Source organism: Schistocerca serialis, chromosome 2 (genome assembly GCF_023864345.2).
Source record: "Schistocerca serialis cubense isolate TAMUIC-IGC-003099 chromosome 2, iqSchSeri2.2, whole genome shotgun sequence".
Taxonomy (NCBI): domain Eukaryota; kingdom Metazoa; phylum Arthropoda; class Insecta; order Orthoptera; family Acrididae; genus Schistocerca; species Schistocerca serialis.
In genome coordinates, this window is record NC_064639.1 from 848,424,718 (window position 1) to 848,444,788 (window position 20,071).

The 20,071-nt window shown below is 39.6% G+C and overlaps 1 protein-coding gene across 2 annotated transcripts in view; it reads right to left on the reverse strand.

Annotated features, from left to right (window-relative positions):
- LOC126458128 (sialin) overlaps positions 1–20,071 on the reverse strand; it is a 311,357-nt gene that overhangs the window by 83,389 nt on the left and 207,897 nt on the right. For both annotated transcript variants that reach the window (XM_050094964.1, XM_050094963.1), the window contains one exon: positions 6,208–6,295. In XM_050094964.1, the coding sequence (XP_049950921.1) occupies positions 6,208–6,295 (88 nt within the window). The remainder of the gene's footprint in view (positions 1–6,207; positions 6,296–20,071) is intronic.

Here is a 20,071-nt window from a genome sequence, read left to right on the forward strand (position 1 = left end):
ATTCGGTCTTGGGTTCAGCAATTGGAGGAAACTGGTAGCACACTAAGAATAGATACACATGGCCAACGCAGATCTATCAGAACACCAGAAAATGTGCAGCGGGTGAGAATAGCAGTTCAACAATTGCCACAATGTTCTGCTCGACAACATGCTGTTGCATTGGGGATTTCAGACCGCAGTTTGAGAAGGATTCTGCAATGAGATTTGAAGTTCCATCCTTTCAAAATAATGATTGTTCAATAATTATGCCCAGCAGGCTATGCCAACCATCAAAATCTGTGTAAGGAAATGCTTGCTCAGATTCCTCCGAATGCAGCTTTCTTTGGTAGTGATGAGGCACATTTTCAACTTAGGTGTTGCATGAATAAGGAAAACTTTCGGTACTGGGCTGAAAATAACCTGCAAATTATTCAAATTATTCATGAAAGACTCCAACATTCTCCTAAAGTGACAGTGAGGTGTGTCATATCACAATTTGGCATGGTAGGCCCTTACTTTTTCGAGGAGGAAGGAGTGACCGTGACAGTGAGTTCCATACATTATGTTTCAATGTTGCAAAATTTTCTGCAACCCAGAATGGACAAGATTGTTGAAGAACATGGACTGGGGGACTTGTGGTTCCAACAGGATGGAGCCACTGCTCACACAGCTCGAATTTCACTTGATGTTTTGAGAGAAATGTTTCCGGGACACCTCGTCTCTTTGAGGGATGATGATGAGTGGCCTGTGCCATCACCAGATTTGAGCATTTGTGATTACTTTCTTTGAGGATATTTGAAGGAACGGTTTCCAAAAGGCGCCCTCACATCCCACCATAGTTAAAAGAGCGGATTACTGATGAAGGAATGCCATACCCCGCAATATGCGTGCAACAGCTGCTCGAAACTTCAGGGATCGTCTACAACAATGTGTTGATGCTAATGGTCGCCATCTTGAGGACATTATTTTCAAAACTAAGTGTATGTAAAATGGTATATTGTACTAATTTATAAAATAAAAACATTTTTTCTCTATACATCCAGATTTACTTTTTATTGCTCCTTAAAACTGCTTAGTCAGTTCTGCCACACCCTGCACATTAATGGGTGCACATGGCAATTTTCACAGTTATGATATGAAACAGGTCCAGTCATTTGTGTTAGTCCTGAAGGGACAATAACATATTACTACATAATATTTGGAAATAACAAGCTCCCTATCATCACAAATTAAATGACAAAAATAGTTTAATATTGCTTTCACCCTCTTTCTTTATGTTAATAATATATATCTTGGCTATAGTAATCAGTGATGGGTACAGACTAAAAGAATTTTTCACAAGCACTGCAATTCAAAACACTATGCATCGTTATAATTTAGGGATAAATACTGATCAGCAGAAATATGTAAGTGTCTTTTAATTGCACGTGTCTGCAATTTAACATGTCTTCTTTACAGTTAAGTAGCAATCTGTCTTTTCCTACATTGTTGAAATATTACACTAATTTGATATAACTTCCATGTGTACTAGCAGTCCAATTGTTTCCACACAAAGCACAGTAAAAATACTCTAACTTGTGAATTTATGTTAATGTTTATCTTCTTGGTGGCATTAAGCTGACAAATTTATGAATGTTTTTCTTAGGCTAATAACACAACAAAAGAGCTGAAAATACAAAACAGATTTTAAATAGTTAGAATAAAATTTTGTTGCGTTACATAAGTTTACAACAGAACTCTCATTGTACACAAAATGCAGGCAGCGATAAGGAAGTATGCCTAACAAGTAAATACAGCCTGTTATGACTCAACTGTGCAGTTTTAAACAGAAATATGGGAACAAAACGTAATTTCGTATTACACACAGAGAGTGGACAAAAATATGGAAACACCACAAATACAACACATTACCAGGCCTACTACACTGTAGGAAAACCATTGGCATATAAAAAAGCTTCCAGTCATAAGGATAAACAAAAATATTCCAGTCATATGGATAAATAAAGGTATTGCAATACTCTAACATGTTAATTTATGTTAATGTTTATCTTCTTGGTGGCATTAAGGTGACAAATACAAAACAGATTTTAAATAGTTAGAATAAAATTTTGTTGCGTTACATAAGTTTGCAACAGAACTCTCATTGTACACAAAATACAGGCAGCGATAAGGAAGTATGCCTAACAAGTAAATACAGCCTGTTATGACTCAACTGTGCAGTTTTAAACAGAAATATGGGAACAAAACGTAATTTCGTATTACACACAGAGTGTGGACAAAAATATGGAAACACCACAAATATAACACATTACCAGGCCTACTACGCTGTAGGAAAACCATTGGCATATAAAAAAGCTTCCAGTCATAAGGATAAACAAAAATATTCCAGTCATATGGATAAATAAAGGTATTGTACAGTTTTCAAGGGAATCTTACACCATTTTATCTGAAAAACAGTGCCAGGTTCAAGTAATGATCATAGCTGCCAGGTTCAAGTAATGATCATAGCGGCAGATAGCGATTATGCAACCTTCCTTCCAAAGTAGACCACAAAGGTTTAATAATATTTATAAATGGTGACTGTGATGCTCACAGAAATGTGACAATTCATCCTTTTGTTCACAAAACCAATCCTGGATGATGTAAGATGTGTACAAACAGAAATCTTGTGGTTTTGGAACACAGAATCCCCACTGAGGAACAAACATCATATCATCGAATGGACCTGATCAGCCAAAACAGTCACATCATCACTGGCAGTAATGTGACCTTGCAGAGTAACTATTGGGCTCATGAAATATTACATTATAGCTGTCCAAAGCACCGCTGAACCCCCGCCATATTTCACTCTTGGGACACAAACTCGGCCAGAAGTTGGAAACAATATGAAACAATACATATCTGACCAAATGACTTTCTTCCATTGCTCTGTAGTCAAGGTTTTATGGCTTTGGCACCACATTTTCCTGTTATAGGAATTTGCATCACTGATGACTGGTGTTGGAATCCAGCTTGCACTGCAACTGCCAGGTTATGCAACTTATAATGCCAACATCAATGTTATTTAATGGGATAGATCAAAAATCTACTCACCAAGTGGCAGCAGAACACACACATAAAAGACTGTTGTAATTGGCAAGCTTTTGGAGCCAGTGGCTCTTTCTTAAGGCAGATGGGTTGAAGGGGAAGGAAGATGAGTGAAGAAAAAGGACTGAAGAGTTCTATGAAAAGGGGTAGATTTTGGGAAAGTCACCCAGAACTGTGGGTCAGGGGAGACTTACTGTTCATAGGGATGGTCTAGGATGTTGTTGAGGCTTCCTGGGAGATGAAACACCACTTTAGGATGAATGACCATTGCCAAACTGTAGCTAAGAGCAAAGTTCACAGCCCCATGTAACCACATACAGCTGAACATAACATGCTTGATTTCAATGGTTGCTTCACTAACCAAGCCATCTGTATCCTCCCCTCAACAACCACCTTTTCTGAACTGTGCAGATGGGAACTAATCTTACAACACATTCTCTGCTCCTGAACTATTCCCAGCCTCAACCTATGATAACCTACTGTCCCCACACCCTCCACCCAACAGTTTGCACCTCCTCTGTCCTATCACCTCCTCTTTATTGTTGTCTCCTGACCTCCTCTGCCAATGTGCCTGCTCATCTTTCCCCTTCTCTGCTCCCCTCCTTGTTTGCTCCCCATTCCCCACTCCCTTCTCCCCTCTTCTCAGCCGCACTTCCTCCTGACACTGCACCTATTGGCTGTCTAGCACCTGCACACTCTGCCAGACAGTGCTCTTCTCTTCCACCATCTGTAACCTGCTACCCCTTCCCGGCCTCTGCCAGATTGCTGCTTCCATTTTACATGACGGCTGCATTCCGGGCCGAGCCACCAGAGATGGTGCTCGTATGTGTGAGGTGTGCTTGCTTGTGTTTATGTAGATGTGTGTTTCCTTTTCTGAAGAAAGCTTTCGCCAAAAGCCAATGTGTATGTGCCTTTCTGTTGTGCCTGTCTGCAACTCAACATGTTATCTTTAGGGTAAGTAGCAAACTATCTTTTCCTTATATTGTTATTAAATGTGACTTCTGTTTAACCATGTGCTTTGATACAACACCTAGTTAACATCTAGTTAATAATTTATGTTACTATAATTAATGTATGTATGTAACTTCAGAAGTAAATTTCTGTAAAAGTATGGGAATGTTAAAACTATTCTTGTAGAATGGTTCATGCATAAGGAAAGTACATTTGTAATAACGGCTGGAGGGACATCCCTCCTAAATGAGACCCACAATGGTGGGGAGAGAGAAGGTGGGTTTGGTGATCAAACTGCAAGGTTCCTTTGTGGCACAAGTTAATTGGTGGCTAGCATGCAAAGTGTTCGCATCTTGTGTGCTGAACGAGGCAAGAAGAGCAGCAAGATTACTTAATATAGCCTCAGATGTGAAAGAAATTTGGCTCATTATTCATGGCCTATATTGGTTAGCTCTATACTATGAAAATCAAACACTAATAGGAAAATTTTCAGAGCTTGCTATACAGAAACAGTCATGGATACTTTTGCTGCCTTTTTGAGTAGCCACAGGAAATCGCCACAGCCACCACCTTCATCTCAGTCAGTTAAGTACTGTAAATTTTCATAGACTAGTTATGTGGTTCCTTATCCAATAACAAGTTGTGTTCTTTAAACTTTGCATTGAGCACCCATATTTTATCCTTAAGTCATTTACCTAGACAGGGACCAAGTGCTGCGATATTTCTAAGTATCCTATTTTATTGAACTGAAAAAAATTTGATTTCTGTAACAGCATTTAATAACACTTGTGGAGTAGCAGCTTTCTTTGACTCTTGTTTCTGAAGTACTCTCGCATGTTTTTCGTAGAAGAATAGTTATAGTTTAACTAAATTATAAGTGCCAAAGAAAGATCTAAAGTGTTGATGCTCTTCATGGGCACACAGCCGGATTTTATTGTCCTGACAACACAATATTTCGATGGTTCAACTGGCCACCATCTCCAGGTGAGACTGCAGGTGCACAATCACATTGGAACTGAGGTAACATCAGATATGCTGCCCTATGTAATCATTTATCTGTAATGATAATTAACTGTTATACAGATAATAAGTGTTACTGAGTGCCAGTTGTTGCCAAGACAGTTTAATACTCTTTCTGAGTTGTTCATACCAAACCTCTAGTATACTGCTTGCTAAAGTGTACTACTGCCACCTGTCCTATAAGCAAAAACTGTATTTCAATATCAGGCAAAGCAAATACAAATAGTTACTTTCTTTATGAACAGTGCTAGGACTCAGTTCAAATTTGCTTAATTAGGCTGGCAGCTGTTGCCTTTTACTTTAGTGCAACTTACTTTTTTTTACTATTAGACTCTTGGTTCAATCCCCACTTGTTTTGCTACTGCTTCCTTTTAATAGAAATATTCCAAGAGTCGCAAAATTAGTTCCATACCTTGTCCATTACATACAGTCATGATCATCTTCAAATGCTTTCACACGAGTAACATTATCAGTGTATTGCTAATTCAGTAGTAGAAGTGGTACTGTTCATTCAGCTCTGCAGTGACTTTTACAGCTGTTGTCCCCTTATTTTTTGTCACATTCCTTGTGACTTAGTAGATGATGTTTTTCTACTTTCCCTGTACATGTTATAAATCTTCGATGCAGTACCTCTTGAAACACCAAACACTTGGGCTACTTTGGTTAAAGAAGCACCTACCATATGAGCACTAACAATGTGCCCATGTTTGAGTTCAATTAGTTCTGACATGATGCACTCACAACTACACAGAAAATTGTTGTTCTGACCACAACTAGCACACACAGTGTATTAAGGACACTGCACAGGTGCCATTCGGGTCAAATACAACAGTGCAACCTATAGGCTTGGCTAGCATCTGCATTTATGTTCAATTATTCATTTCTCACTGTGTTTCCATATATTATGTCCAACTCCTGTATATGTGGAGGAGAAAAGTAATTACCATAATAAATGTGAAAAACATAAGAATGGAATTACACTATGATTTATTTACTCCATGCAAATGGTATGAAAACTGCAAATTAAGAAGTCAGTTCCTTTTGAAATATCTTTAGTGCACAAAACTGTAAATTATGTAGTCAGTTAATCTGGAGACGCTTGTGGTGCACAAAATAGTGTTCTCACTTTTCTTATTAGTTTGTGATAACATCTGGTAGTATGTTACATACCTGCATATATGATGGCAGTAAGGACAGCACGGTCATGAGGTGGAGCCCAGTGAGAGATCATAACATGCATCGCTGGGAAAGTCAAACCCTGTAACACAAAAACATTACCTTACAAGACAAAGTGGAATTTTTTCAGAGAGCTGGCTGCGGAAAACTATTTACCCAGAAATGCAAAAGGAATTACCTTTGAAATAAATACAACTGCACATCAAATTGTTGGTCAGCTCAACGTGTGTTGTTCTGTGAAACAGAGTTGCCTGTATTACCTTTTTAAGTAGTTGTGTTGTGTTCATTTCATTTAATATGATAAACTAGAACACTATGCCATCATATACTTTTTTGTGTGAGCATCAGAGGTTTGTAGCCTATCACTGATGTTATTCAATCTATGCATCGAGCAAGCTGTAAAGGAAACCAATGAGAAACTTGAAAAGGAAATAAAGTTCAAGGAGAACAAATAAAAACTTTGCAGTTTGCTGATGACACTGAAATTCGGACACTTAAGGACTCTAAGGAGCACTTGAACAGAATAGATAGTGTCTTGAGAAGAGATTACAAGATGTACATCAAAAACAGAGGTAATTGAATGCAGTCGAAATAAATCAGACCATGCTGAGGGAATTAGATTAGGAAATGAGACACTAAAAGTAGTAGACTGTAGCATCGAGAGTCAATACGCAATAGCATTTATTGCACTACTTTGCAGTATGGCTCGTAGCTTTGGAGCTGTTGGTGGTGATAGAAACAGCAACTTGTATCTTTGCATGACTCATTCGCACCTGTCGCTAGCTTAGCCGTGGGAAGCGGTACCTGTGTCAATTCGAGCGACAGAATATTCGAGCCCCTAAGAATCTAAATAAACAGTATTAAATATTATTAAATCTTGTTCAAAGTCAGTATACTGCCCTTTGTTATTAAAAAGAAGATTGTGTAAAAAATCTCAGCTTTCTAGCTGGCATACTTTCAGATTTAGAAAATATTACCAAAACACCCCAAACTGACACTTGGAAGCATAAAGTTAGTTAGGATTGATAACAGTTTGTCTTTTATTATCATTTGGAATCATTACTCAACTTCATAAAATGGCAGAAGAATTTATATAGATTTTCATAATTAAAAAAAAGTTAAATACTTTTCATTTTTCGTAATATAAAATTCAGGAAAGATTATTATTCAGTTAATATGCTGTTGTGTAAGTAAATGAGAGTGAGTGAGAATGTGTATGTGAGATACATGTAAAGATTCAATATTATATGATGTACAGCATTACGTAACTATGTTATGAGAAAGTGTTAAGCAAGCAAGAAAGCAAGCAATTTCCCCACCGTGCTGATGACGTATGTCCAAGAGTATTTGCTTTTGTAAGAAGGCAGCCAGAGTAGCCATTTGCAGGGTAATAGTTTTCTAAAGTTATTTCAAGATTAGTTTGCTTTTCGTTTGGTTTTGTTAAACATTTTATTAATATTTGCATGATGAAGTGACGTAAATGCATCTGCAAATGTTGACTGGTGTAAGACAGTTTTAGCTCAAAAAAGAACTCAAAGGATTGTTTTGACTGACTGGTCATTTTGAACAACAACCAGAGTTAAGCATTTCCAGCACACTGCAAGTAGTTATAGGCCATGGAAGGAATGGCAGTGGGTCAGTCGCTAGTCAGCTATCGGATGTGCAGGTCATGTTGAATGCTTCTGTCTTTATTATGTGTAAAATGAAGAAATAATTGGCTTCTCATGTCCAAATTGTGTGGCCGTAATAGCGGTTGCATTTACAGACAGTTTTGTGAAGTTTGGAAGTTTTTGGATTGTTTTGTTGGAAAGAGAACCATGTGTGAGCTTTTGGCCTTAGTAAAAATTCCACGTGGCATGTTTCACATTAGTTTATGGAATATTTGGCGAGCAATTTCTTGATTAGAAATCCACTGAAAGGGACTGAATGTTAAACCCATATACTGTATATGACTGTAAATCACGTAATAATTCGGGTCGGACTTAGTACATTTCTGGCTGCCTTGTGTGTGCACTGGGTTGGATGAACTGTGAGCTGAGGACAGTGATATTATTCATTAATTGAATTTGGGCTGATGACAAGTGTTTAATTTTGAACCTAAAGAAATAAAAGAACTCGTTGCAGAGTTTTACCATTTTTCTAAAGAAATGAAGCAATCACCCTCCACCCGAAATTTTTTATAGGATATTACAGGACAGCTTGCTACCAGAGTTTACGCTGACTTTGTAAATGTAAGTATTGATGGTGTTTTTCTTCGACACTGCTTTTAACATCGTCTGAACAGTACCTATGTATGCAGGAAAATGGGCTGGTGATCTGACGCCGTACTGAGGTAGGTGGAACTTTTGTCGGAACAGTATGCCGAAGGTAAGTGATCAATCATCTTACGCCACAATCTGAACCCGCTATGCCGCAAGACGAGTATTGTTATTTGGGCAACAGTTAACACATGGTGGCCAAAGTAAGGAAGATATAAAATGCAAACTGGCAGTAGCAAGAAAAGCATTTCTGAAAAAGAGGAATCTGTTAAGTTAGAATATAAATTTAAGTGTTAGGAAGTCTTTTCTGAAGGAATTTGTCTGGAATGAATGGAGGTGAAATGTGAATGATAAGCAGTTCAAGAAGAGATAGAGGCTTTTGAAATGTGGTGCTATAGAAGAATGCTTTAGATCAGATGGATAGATTGCTTGACTAATGAGATGGTGCTGAAGTGAACTGGGGAGAAAAGAAATTTGTGGCACAACTTAACTACAGGAAGGGATTGGTCAATAGGACACATTCTGAGGCATCAAGTAACTCTGGGTAATGTATTGGTGGGAGGCATGGAGAATAAGAATTGTAGGGGGAGACAAAGGATGAACACAGGAAACAGGTCCAAATTGATGTAGGTTGCAATAGTTACTTGGAGACGAAGAGGCTTGCCAAGGTTAGACTATCATGGAGAGCAGCATCGAACCAGTCTTTGGATGGAATACCATGGCAACAATACTCCAAGGATGACTGATTCTCTTGTTGTTGTTGTTGTTGTTGTGGTCTTCAGTCCAGAGACTGTTTTGATGCAGCTCTCCATGCTATTCTATCCTGCGCAAGCTTCTTTGTCTCCAAATAACTACTGCAACCTACATGCTGCTGAATCTGCTTAGTGTATTCATCTCATGATCACCCTCTATGATTTTTACCCTCCACACTACACTCTAATACTAAATTGGTGATCCCTTGATGCCTCAGAACATGTCCTACCAATCGATCCCTTCTTCTAGTCAAATTGTGCCACAAATTCCTCTTCTCCCATATTCTGTTAAGTACCTCCTGATTAGTTATGTGATCTGCCCATCTAATCTTCAGCATTCTTCTGTAGCACCACATTTCGATAGCTTCTATTCTCTTCTTGCCTTAACTATTTATCTTCCATGTTTCACTACCATACATGGCTACACTCCATACACATACTTTCAGAAATGACTTCCTGACACTTAAATCTATACTCAGTGTTAACAAATTATTGGGCTCTACATTAAGTTCAAATGGCTCTGAGCACTATGGGACTCAACCTACATTAAGTGTCTCATTTCCTAATCTAATTCCCTCAGCATCACCTGATTTAATTTGACTACATTCCATTATCCTCGTTTTGCTTTTGTTGGTGTTCATTTTATATCCTCCTTTCAACACACTGTCCATTTGGTTCAGTTGCTCTTCCAGGTCCTTTGCTGTCTCTGACAGAATTACAATGTCATCGGCAAACCTCAAAGTATTTATTCCTTCTCCATGGATTTTTATTCCCACTCCAAAATTTTCTTTTGTTTCCTTCACTGCTTGCTCAATATACAGATTGAATAACATCGGGGAGAGGCTACAACCCTGTCTCACTCCCTTCCCAACCACTGCTTCCCTTTCACGCCTCTTGACTCTTGTAACTGACATCTGGTTTCTATACAAATTGTAAATAGCCTTTCGCTCCCTGTATTTTAACCCTGCCACTCTCAGAATTTGAAAGAGAATATTGCAGTCAACATTGTCAAAAGCTTTCTCTAAGTCTACAAATGTTAGAAATGTGGGTTTGCCTTTCCTTAATCAATCTTCTAAGATAATTCATAGGATCAGTACTGCCTCACGTGTTCCAACATTTCTACGGAATCCAAACTGATCTTTCCTGAGGTCAGCTTCTACCAGTTTTTCCATTTGTCTGTAAAGAATTCGTGTTAGTATCTTGCATCCATCACTTATTAAACTGATAGTTTGGATATTTTCACACCTGACAACACCTGCTTTCTTTGGGATTGGAATTACTATATTCTTCTTGAAGTCTGAGGGTATTTCACCTGTCTCATACATACTGCTCACCAGATGGTAGAGTTTTTTTTCTTATTAAAAGAAACTGATTTGGAAATGGAAAGAATTTGCCCACAAGCCAGCATATCTCCTTCACCTTTGAGCTACACTTTCTAAGGATAGTCTGGCACCAGCCTTCCCCAAATCTAGACATATGTGAACACACCACTATAGATTGTTATGGACCAGAAACTTCTGTATATTTACAGGTTGTATCTGATACAAGTGACTGACTGGCTATGATTTAATCAAACGGTATTGATGTGTTATGTCTGTTTATGTGCATTAAATTATTTTTATTTATATTTAAGGTTACATCTCACTCTTTGCACCAGTTGGTGATAATCTGCAAGTGTCTCTACACTTCATTCTTACTGCATTACGTCATACCAGACAATACCTTCACTCCTGACAATGTCACCTCATTAAGTATGACATACTGAGTTCTGTTTACTGTCAGCCTTGACTCCAATGACGTATTTTTTTGGATATTCCACATTCTCCTATTTTATTTACTACGTGACAATGCAGACCTGTACTGAGGGCTTTGGAAAATACATCATCAGCCGAAGATCTGCATTGTACTGCCTTCTGGACCTCATGAACAAACAGTGCAAGCTAGATTCCAAGTGGTCATGGTTTGTGGTAACTGTGTTTATTCTCACTGGAGATTTATTTGGCATGTATGCGACCATAACATGTATATCATGTAGGTTCCAATAAAAATATGATTCAGTGAAAGTGAGTAACAATTAAAAGTGTATAGAGGATGTGTGGGTAAACATTCTTAGACAAGAAAATTGGGATCTGGGAAGCAAATTTCATAATATACACAATCTTGGGAATGTTTTTTGACATTGATGTCATGAAGTAATGCATAATGATAATAATCAAATTTCTATGATGTACATATCCTACATTTCCTGATCCTCCATCAGCCAGTATTGCTGATCATTTTTTCAAATCATTTATGCTTACATTATCAGTATTAATTAGACTGATAACTTTTGAATTTGTTTCCATGATACTATTTTCATCTCTTATTTGCACACATATTTTACAATTACTTGCACATTGCTGTAGTACATAATGAAGTGTAAATTACTTGTATTGTTCATAACAAAAATTGTACAGCTCAGAAAATCTGTTCACGCAGGTGGGAACCACCTACCTTCACACCTAACATGAGCATATGACAAATAGCTACAATCCTGTCAACTAAGCCACATCTGTATCCTGTGAAGTCTTATAAACAAATTTCTTTTGAGTTCTCCAGATGGACTAGTCACAAGAATCAGTGTCAGGTGATCCTGTGGCCAGGATATAGGGCTTCCTCTTCCAATTCAACACTAAGTAAATGTAGCACTGAGATGCTCATGCACTGATAGGAGGTGGTGCTCCATCATATTGCAAGATGTATTTGCACAAAGAACTATGGGCACATCTTTCAACTGAGGTAAAAGATTTTGCAGGAAGTGATAGTGCAAGTAGCTGTTCAAGTAGCAAGGCAGGAGCTGCATACAAATGAGATGGTTATTTATAAAGCCAATCCCAACATTTACAGAAAACTGCACTTGGTGATGCACCACAAGCTATAGCATAAGCTCTGATGATCACACACAATTATTCCTGCCATTGAAAAGACTATTGTGAATGAGTGAGGCAATGTCTATAAATGCAAGAAGTGGAGGAAATCTGGTTGAGTAACAAGGTGCTGAGATAACCACTGGCAACACTGGACTCATAGGTTCAATTCTGCTTTTCTCAAATCACAGAGTCATCTTGTATGAAATATGTGAAATTGTTACTCATGGAGCACCTACCACACTCATGAAGCATCTACCACACACTACTCTTGGATGCTCCCATGCATGTGCAATAGCATGGTATTTGTGATAGGATTCTTTGTAAACTGTTTCACAATTTTGTTACTGAAACTAGGTGCAAGTGTGAACCTAATGTTTCTAGGTCCTTCTTTCCATGATGTTAACAAATCAGTCCACTGTGACTGCCGATCTATAGATGGGAACACTTGTCTTGTTAGGAGATGTCTGTTGGGAAATCATTCCCTGTAAAGCTTTTCAGTGTACAAGAGCACTGCCTTGAACTTTCCCATTAACAAGATGAAATCCCACAAGCTCTGCAAGACCGTACCGATACTGTTCCATTTTGATGTCCAGCACTTGCTATGGAAGTTTTGTTGTGTGACCATGAGAACAACAGAATATCTTGTGCACAAATCATAAAATCAAAACAAATCAGGAAGGATTGCCAATTTTTCCATCCAAAAAAAAAAACATTTAAAATTTTTATCTTCATAAAAATGGGATCAGAAAACAATTTTTCCATTTTCAAATATTTGTTTCCTCTTTTTCAAATCACAATGGAAAAAAAAACATTTTCCATGAACTTTATGACAATACAATTAAAAGCCAAAAGGTATTCTGTGTCAACAGCATACACAAAGCTTGTTCTCTCTCACTTTCATTGAACACAAACAGCAAAGTCTATATGTTTGTTTGAAAATTAGCGCATGATTTCCTAATTTGACAAGTCACATGTCCTCTAGTACTGCTTTCTTTGTTCCCAGAAATCTTAGTGGCCTCCTTTTCTGTTTTAAAAATGAACGTCCACTGTCTTGTGAGTCACTGCCAAAAACTCTGTTGATCTTGATATTTTCTAATTATAAGGTACAAAACATAAAAGCATCAACATTTGACAAGACAAGAAAGTAGCAAAAAATCCAATGTCACCATTTGTGGGAATGCTGACTGATTGAACAGAGATCTTATAATCAACTGAATTTGTCAATACCTTCCATGATCTCACTGTGTCTGTCAACAGCAGGCAGAAAGTTCACCATAAAATTAGTACCAAACATTGTTTTATAGAGATTGTTGCATTGTCATTAGGATGTTTGATGTGAGAATAGTCACATGTGTTGTTCATCCACAATATGACAGCAGTCCTAGTACAGACATGAGATGTAGCATTGGGAAATCACATCACATGCTGGCTTGTTAAAATTCACCGCTCACCAACTTACATCTCCATTTCATAATTTCAGGCCTCACTGAGGCAACAGAATAAATTTCATTTTTCTGCAGCACTTTCATTAGATTCAGGGTGATAAAAAAATGATGACACTGCCTGTGAGGTGCAAATATTGAATAATGGTGAGGACAATCAATTTCTCTAGAGGTACAAGGTGTCCGGCAAATGAGTCCCTGATTTGATATCTTGAAAACTAAGATTGATAGACTAGTGCAACAAACAGTACGTTTATTGTGAAAGCAGTAAGAATTTTATACAGAAAGTTTGGATTAATTTGGAAAGTTGCTAACAGATGGCACTGTATATGCAACATGTAGTGCCTATAAACAGTGCACCACAGCTCAGAACAATCAGTTCATAACTGAAACATGAAAGAAGCTTAATGTGGGGCCTTGCCCATTTATCTCATATAGGGTGCCTCAGGGATGCTGCATTCTTGGAATGCTGTATAACTGTGGTGTCACCGCCAGACACCACACTTGCTAGGTGGTAGCCTTTAAATCGGCCGCAGTCCATTAGTATACGCCGGACCCGCGTGTCGCCACTGTCAGTGATAGCAGACCGAGCGCCACCACACAGCAGGTCTAGAGAGACGTACTGGACTCGCCCCAGTTGTACAGCCGACGTTCATAGCAATGGTTCACTGACAACTACGCTCTCATTTGCCGAGACGATAGTTAGCATAGCCTTCAGCTACATTTGCTACGACCTAGCAAGGCACCGTATTCAATTGATATTGAGATTCTATTAATGTATCATCAAGAGCGATGTTCTACAAATGTGGATTAAAGTTAAGTATTCCAGAAGCTACGTACTTTTCTTTATAGCATTCATTACGTATCCTGTTTCAGACCTCACGCCAGCCTGCGTGAGTTTAAGCGCATGCCTCTCGGCTTCCTCTCATTGTGTCTAGGCTGTCTTGTCTAGACACAACAATAACAATTAAAAACAAATAACATTAGTAGTTTTATTTCAATAAAGCAGATTGACAATACTTAACTTTGAATTTAGAACTAGTGTTGCAAGCGATGGGCGACAGGCAATACAAATCAGAGTCCTGTGATATATGCAATGTTCAGACAAGTCTGTCACACAGTTTGTGGATCACTACTAACTGTTCTCATAGCACTCTCTGCTAGGCCATGCTACTACTCTGTGAATACTTTTCACTAACGTCCAGCTGAGGCTGGCAGGACAGGTGCTTATATTCACTTCTTGCAGAGGTTGCTCTGGGGGCAGTGCAGTCCTTGTCAGCAGGCTATTGGCTGCAAAGACTGTTTACAGAGTATGAGCTTAATTATGCATGCTGATATTGCATGAGCTGCACAGTGTACAACACCAACTGACAGAAGTTTAACAAAGTATTGCGGAACTCCTGCATAAAATTCATAAATATTCCTGTGTTGTACTCATCTATAGAGCGTAGTTTTTGAGATATTTAATTCTGAAATCAGGGACTCCTTTCCTGGACATACTGCGTATTGAATACTGAGGATACATAAATACATTTTCTGCAGCAACAGAGAGATGTGCCAATGCAGGAGTGGCACCATACTGTCTTTTCTGACCAATCCCAGTTCCCTATACAGCATCACGATACATGCGTGGAGCCTCTGAGGACAATGAACATTGCCAGACTGCATCTGTCATCATCATATAGGCCCAGCACAGATGTGATGGTATGGGGTATCACCGGGTACAAAACACAGTCTTCTCCAGTTCATATAATTGGGACAGTAGGTGATATATTTCATAAGTCTTAAGGGCAGTGTGTATTCCCCATCTTCAAGGTCTCATGACATTACCTTTCAACACGGTCACATGTTGCACATGCTGTCTGGCCTACCTCTACACAGAGGATATTAGACTGTTGCTCTGGCCAGCACATTCAACAGATTTCTTACCCAGAGAAAAAATATGGTCATGGATTGGCAAGGAACTGGCATGCTCCTATTTGCCAGACACTACAACTAATGAACCCTGGCAATGAGTTGAAGCAGTGTGGAATGATGTACGGTACCCATTTCTGTTTCCAAGATCAGTTCAGCTTGATACACAGCTTTGCTAGAGATGTTATTGCTGCCAGAAGCAGCAGCTCAGTGTGTTATGAGTTTCACACCCTGTGTAGCCCACATCACAAATTTAATAATGTCTTCTACCTACTGTACTCTTTAAGCACTACAAGTAAAATTTCATATTTTTTATCCTTTCTGGTGGCAGCGTATTTTCACCATGAGGCTATATCATGGAGTAGTTTGAGGAGTAATTTCTGAATCCTGTGAGGTTGTGTCCACTTGCTTTCTACAGTATGTTGACAACATCTTCATAATATGCCTTCATGGTGAAAATATACTGCAGCAATTCATTGACTAGATGGATAGTGTCAGCCCCAACATTAAATTCACTGACAAGATGGAGAGGAACAGCAAGCTTCTATTCTTGGATTTTTTAATTGAGCAGATGGGAGGAGGCACACTGAACAGTACTGAAATACCAAGAGTTTTCACCTTCCTGTACATAAGAAAGTGATCCTGAACACATCAGTATACAGAGCAAATATTATTTCTGATGACGATAATCTGGAGTCTGAATTTCAGCATTTGATGTGCATTTTTAGGAAAAATGGTTACCGCACGGGAGAAACTGCATAAGCTTTTAGGTTCCACTAACAAATGATGCCTCGTGAATTGGCAGAAGAGGCTAAGCCAGCTGCATTTCTTTCATAATGTGGAGCAATTACTAGTAAGACAGACATATGCTGAAGACACATGAACTGAGAGTAGTGTTCCAGTCCATCTCCAAGATAAGAAATATACACTATGTGATCAAAAGTATCCGGTTACCCCCCAAAACATACATTTTTCATATTAGGTGCATTTTGCTGCCACCTACTGCCAGATACTCCATATCAGCGACCTCAGTAGTCATTAGACATTATGATAGAGCAAGACGAGGTGCTCCGCGGAACTCACGGACTTCGAACATGGTCAGGTGATTGGGTCTCACTTGTGTCATATGTCTGTACATGAGATTTCCACACTCCTAAACATCCCCTACGTCCACTGTTTCCAATGAGATAGTGAAGTGGAAACGTGAAGGGATGCGTACAGCACAAAAGCATACAAGCCAACCTCATCTGTTGAGTGACAGAGACCACTGACAGTTGAAGAGGGTCGTAATGTGTAATAGGCAGTTATCTATCCAGAACATCACAAATGAATTCCAAACTGCATCCTGATCCACTGCAAGTACTATGACAGTTAGGCGGGAGGTGAGAAAACTTGGATTTCATGGTCGAGCAGCTGCTCATAAGCCACACATCACATCAGTAAATGCCAAATGACACCTGGCTTGGTGTAAGGAGCATAAATATTGGATGACTGAACAGTGAAAAAATGTTGTGTGGAGTGACAAATCATGGTACACAATGTGGTGATCTGATGGTAGGGTGTGGGTATGGCGAATGCCCGGTGAACGTCATCTGCCAGTGTGTGTAGTGCCAACAGTAAAATTCAGAGGTGGTGGTGTTATGGCGTGATCGTGTTTTTCATAGAGGAGGCTCACATCCCTTGTTGTTTTGCATGGCACTATAATAGCACAGGCCTACATTGATGTTTTAAACACCTTCTTGCTTCCCACTGTTGAATAGCAATAGGGGGATGGTGATTCCATCTTTCAACATGATTGAGCACTTGTTCATAATGCACGGACTGTGGCGGAGTGGTTACATGACAATAATATTTCTGTAATGGACTGGCCTGCACAGACTCCTGCCCTGAATCCTACAGATCACCTTTGGGATGATTTGGAACGCCGACTTTGTGCCAGGCCTCACCAACCAACATTGATACCTCTCCTCAGTGTAGTACTCCGTGAAGAATGGGCTGCCATTCCCCAAGAAACCTTCCAGCACCCAATTAAATGTATGCCTGTGAGATTGGAAGCTGTCATCAAGGCTAAAGGTGGGCCAGCTCCACACTGAATTCCAGAATTACCAATGGAGGGCACCACGAACTTGTAAGTCACTTTTATCCAGGTGTCCAGGTACTTTTGATCAGATAGTGTATTATGTCCCGTTGAAGACAGCATAAGTCTTTGAGTTCCCAGTGTGTTTGGTGTCCCCTGTGATGACTGGGTGTTGTGTGCTGTCCTTAGGTTAGTTAGGTTTAAGTAGTTCTAAGTTCTAGGGGACTGATGACCATAGATGTTAAGTCCCATAGTGCTCAGAGCCATTTGAACCATTTGTCCCCTGTGAATGTGGCACTATTTACAAGGGTAAACTGCTCACACTGCTGTTGAGCATTGCGCATTCATGGCATATTAAACAAAAGGGACTTCACAAGTCAATCATTGGCGAACACTGCCTAGAAAACAGGTATAGAATAACATTAAGAAAGATGAAGGTTTGTCTCAAACACCATCTTTTGGGATTCTATTAAAAAAGTGGCAGAAATAAGAATAAATAGCATCAGAGACCAGGGGTACACACTTAGTAGGGTGTGGAGATGAGCTCTAGACATTAAATACAAACAAAGCCAAAGATTTGACACTTTTAAGAAGGTGAGAGTGGTTGCTGCAAATGTGGTGTTGGTCCCTCATTCTACATGGCGCCATTTGGCCCCACAGTGGGATGGAGCTGCTATAAGCTGCCCAACTTGCCTTCCACACTTGTGTCACTTTGGACCTCTCTGGAAGGTTTCTTTGTATCCATATGACCAGAATACCATACCTGGCCCTGTAGTCAGTATTTTAACTCCTGATGATGACGGCAGAGGCAGCTGTTGAAAGTTCAAGTACTTTATATGAAGTTTGTAAACTGAGAAGATTTTAATGACGTAATGAAGTTCAGTTTTCAGTCCCATTCTGTTTCTGCTTACATAAAAAAAACTTACCACTTAATATTCAGTGTCACTCACTTTTATTTGTGGATGACACATGTATAATCACTGATACTAACAGTACTGACAAAATTCCTCAAAATGTCGTAAATACCTTTGAAAAATTACATCCATGGTTTAATTCAAATGGGTCAAAATTAAACATGGCAAAACTCAGTTAACATAGCTTAAAACAAAATATGCAAGCGATAGAGAGCACTGGGTGCACCAGACTACAAATTGTTGCTCATGTCGGCACCAATGACTCCTGCCGTCTGGGTTCAGAGGTCATCCTCAGTTCGTACAGGCGGTTGGCAGAATTGGTGAAGGCAGAAAGCCTCGCTCGCGGGGTAGAATCAGAGCTAACTATTTGTAGTATCGTTCCCAGAACCGATCGCGGTCCTCTGGTTTGGAGCCGAGTGGAAGGCTTAAACCAGAGGCTCAGACGATTCTGCGGAGATCTGGGGTGCAAATTTCTCGACCTCCGCTATCAGGTGGAGAAATGTAGGGTCCCCCTGAATAGGTCAGGCATGCACTACATGCCGAAGTGGCTACAAGGGTAGCCGAGTATGTGTGGATTGCACATGGGGGTTTTTTAGGTTAGAGAATTCCCTCCCTAGGCCCGACAAGACGCCTCCTGAGACACGGCAAGGTAGGAGTAGGCAAAATGCAACAGGGAATAACAATATTAATGTGCTAATAGTAAACTGCAGGAGCATCTATAGAAAGATCCCAGAACTGCTCTCATTAATAAACGGTCACAACGCCCATATAGTACTAGGGACAGAAAGTTGGCTGAAACCAGACGTAAACAGTAATGAAATCCTAAACTCAGATTGGAATGTATACCGCAGAGACAGGCTGGACAGTGAAGGGGGAGGCATGTTTATAGTGATAAGAAGTGCAATAGTATTGAAGGAAATTGACGGAGATCCGAAATGTGAAATGATTTGGGTGAAGGTCACGGTTAAAGCAGGCTCAGACATGGTAATTGGATGTCTCAGCAGCTGTTGTGGCTGAGTACCTGAAGGATAATTTGGATAATGCTCCATTAAATTTCGGGAATGCAGCCGCATAAATTCTGCTTCTTCTTCTAATATTTCGGCTGTATATCTTTCAGCCATCTTCAGAGAGAGCCGTACGACTGACGCTCCAGCGCTCGCTCCATCCTTTTAAACTCGCGGACCGCGCCACTGCGCATGCGGCCACAGATGAACAAGGCGCCAGTGATGTTGATCGGCGGCAAAGATGTAACATATGCATGAGTTACGTCTGTGGCTGCGCATTCGACGATGTATTACTGGGAGCTGAACTGTAGCGACGTCTTTGTAAGTTCAATATTGAAAGTGCCGGATTCCATGATCTATCTAATGTGAAACCGCTGTCTCTATTAATTAAATTCTTCGCCAAGCGGATTTCAATGGCCTCTTTTACTACGGAGTCCCAGAAAGATGAAACAGAAGTCAGAATTTCGACATTTTCATATACCATAGAGTGACCTGAATCAATACAATGCTCTGCCACGGCCGATTTACTGGGTTGTAAGAGCCGAGTGTACCTGCGATGTTCCGTACACCTCTCTTGGACTGTACGAT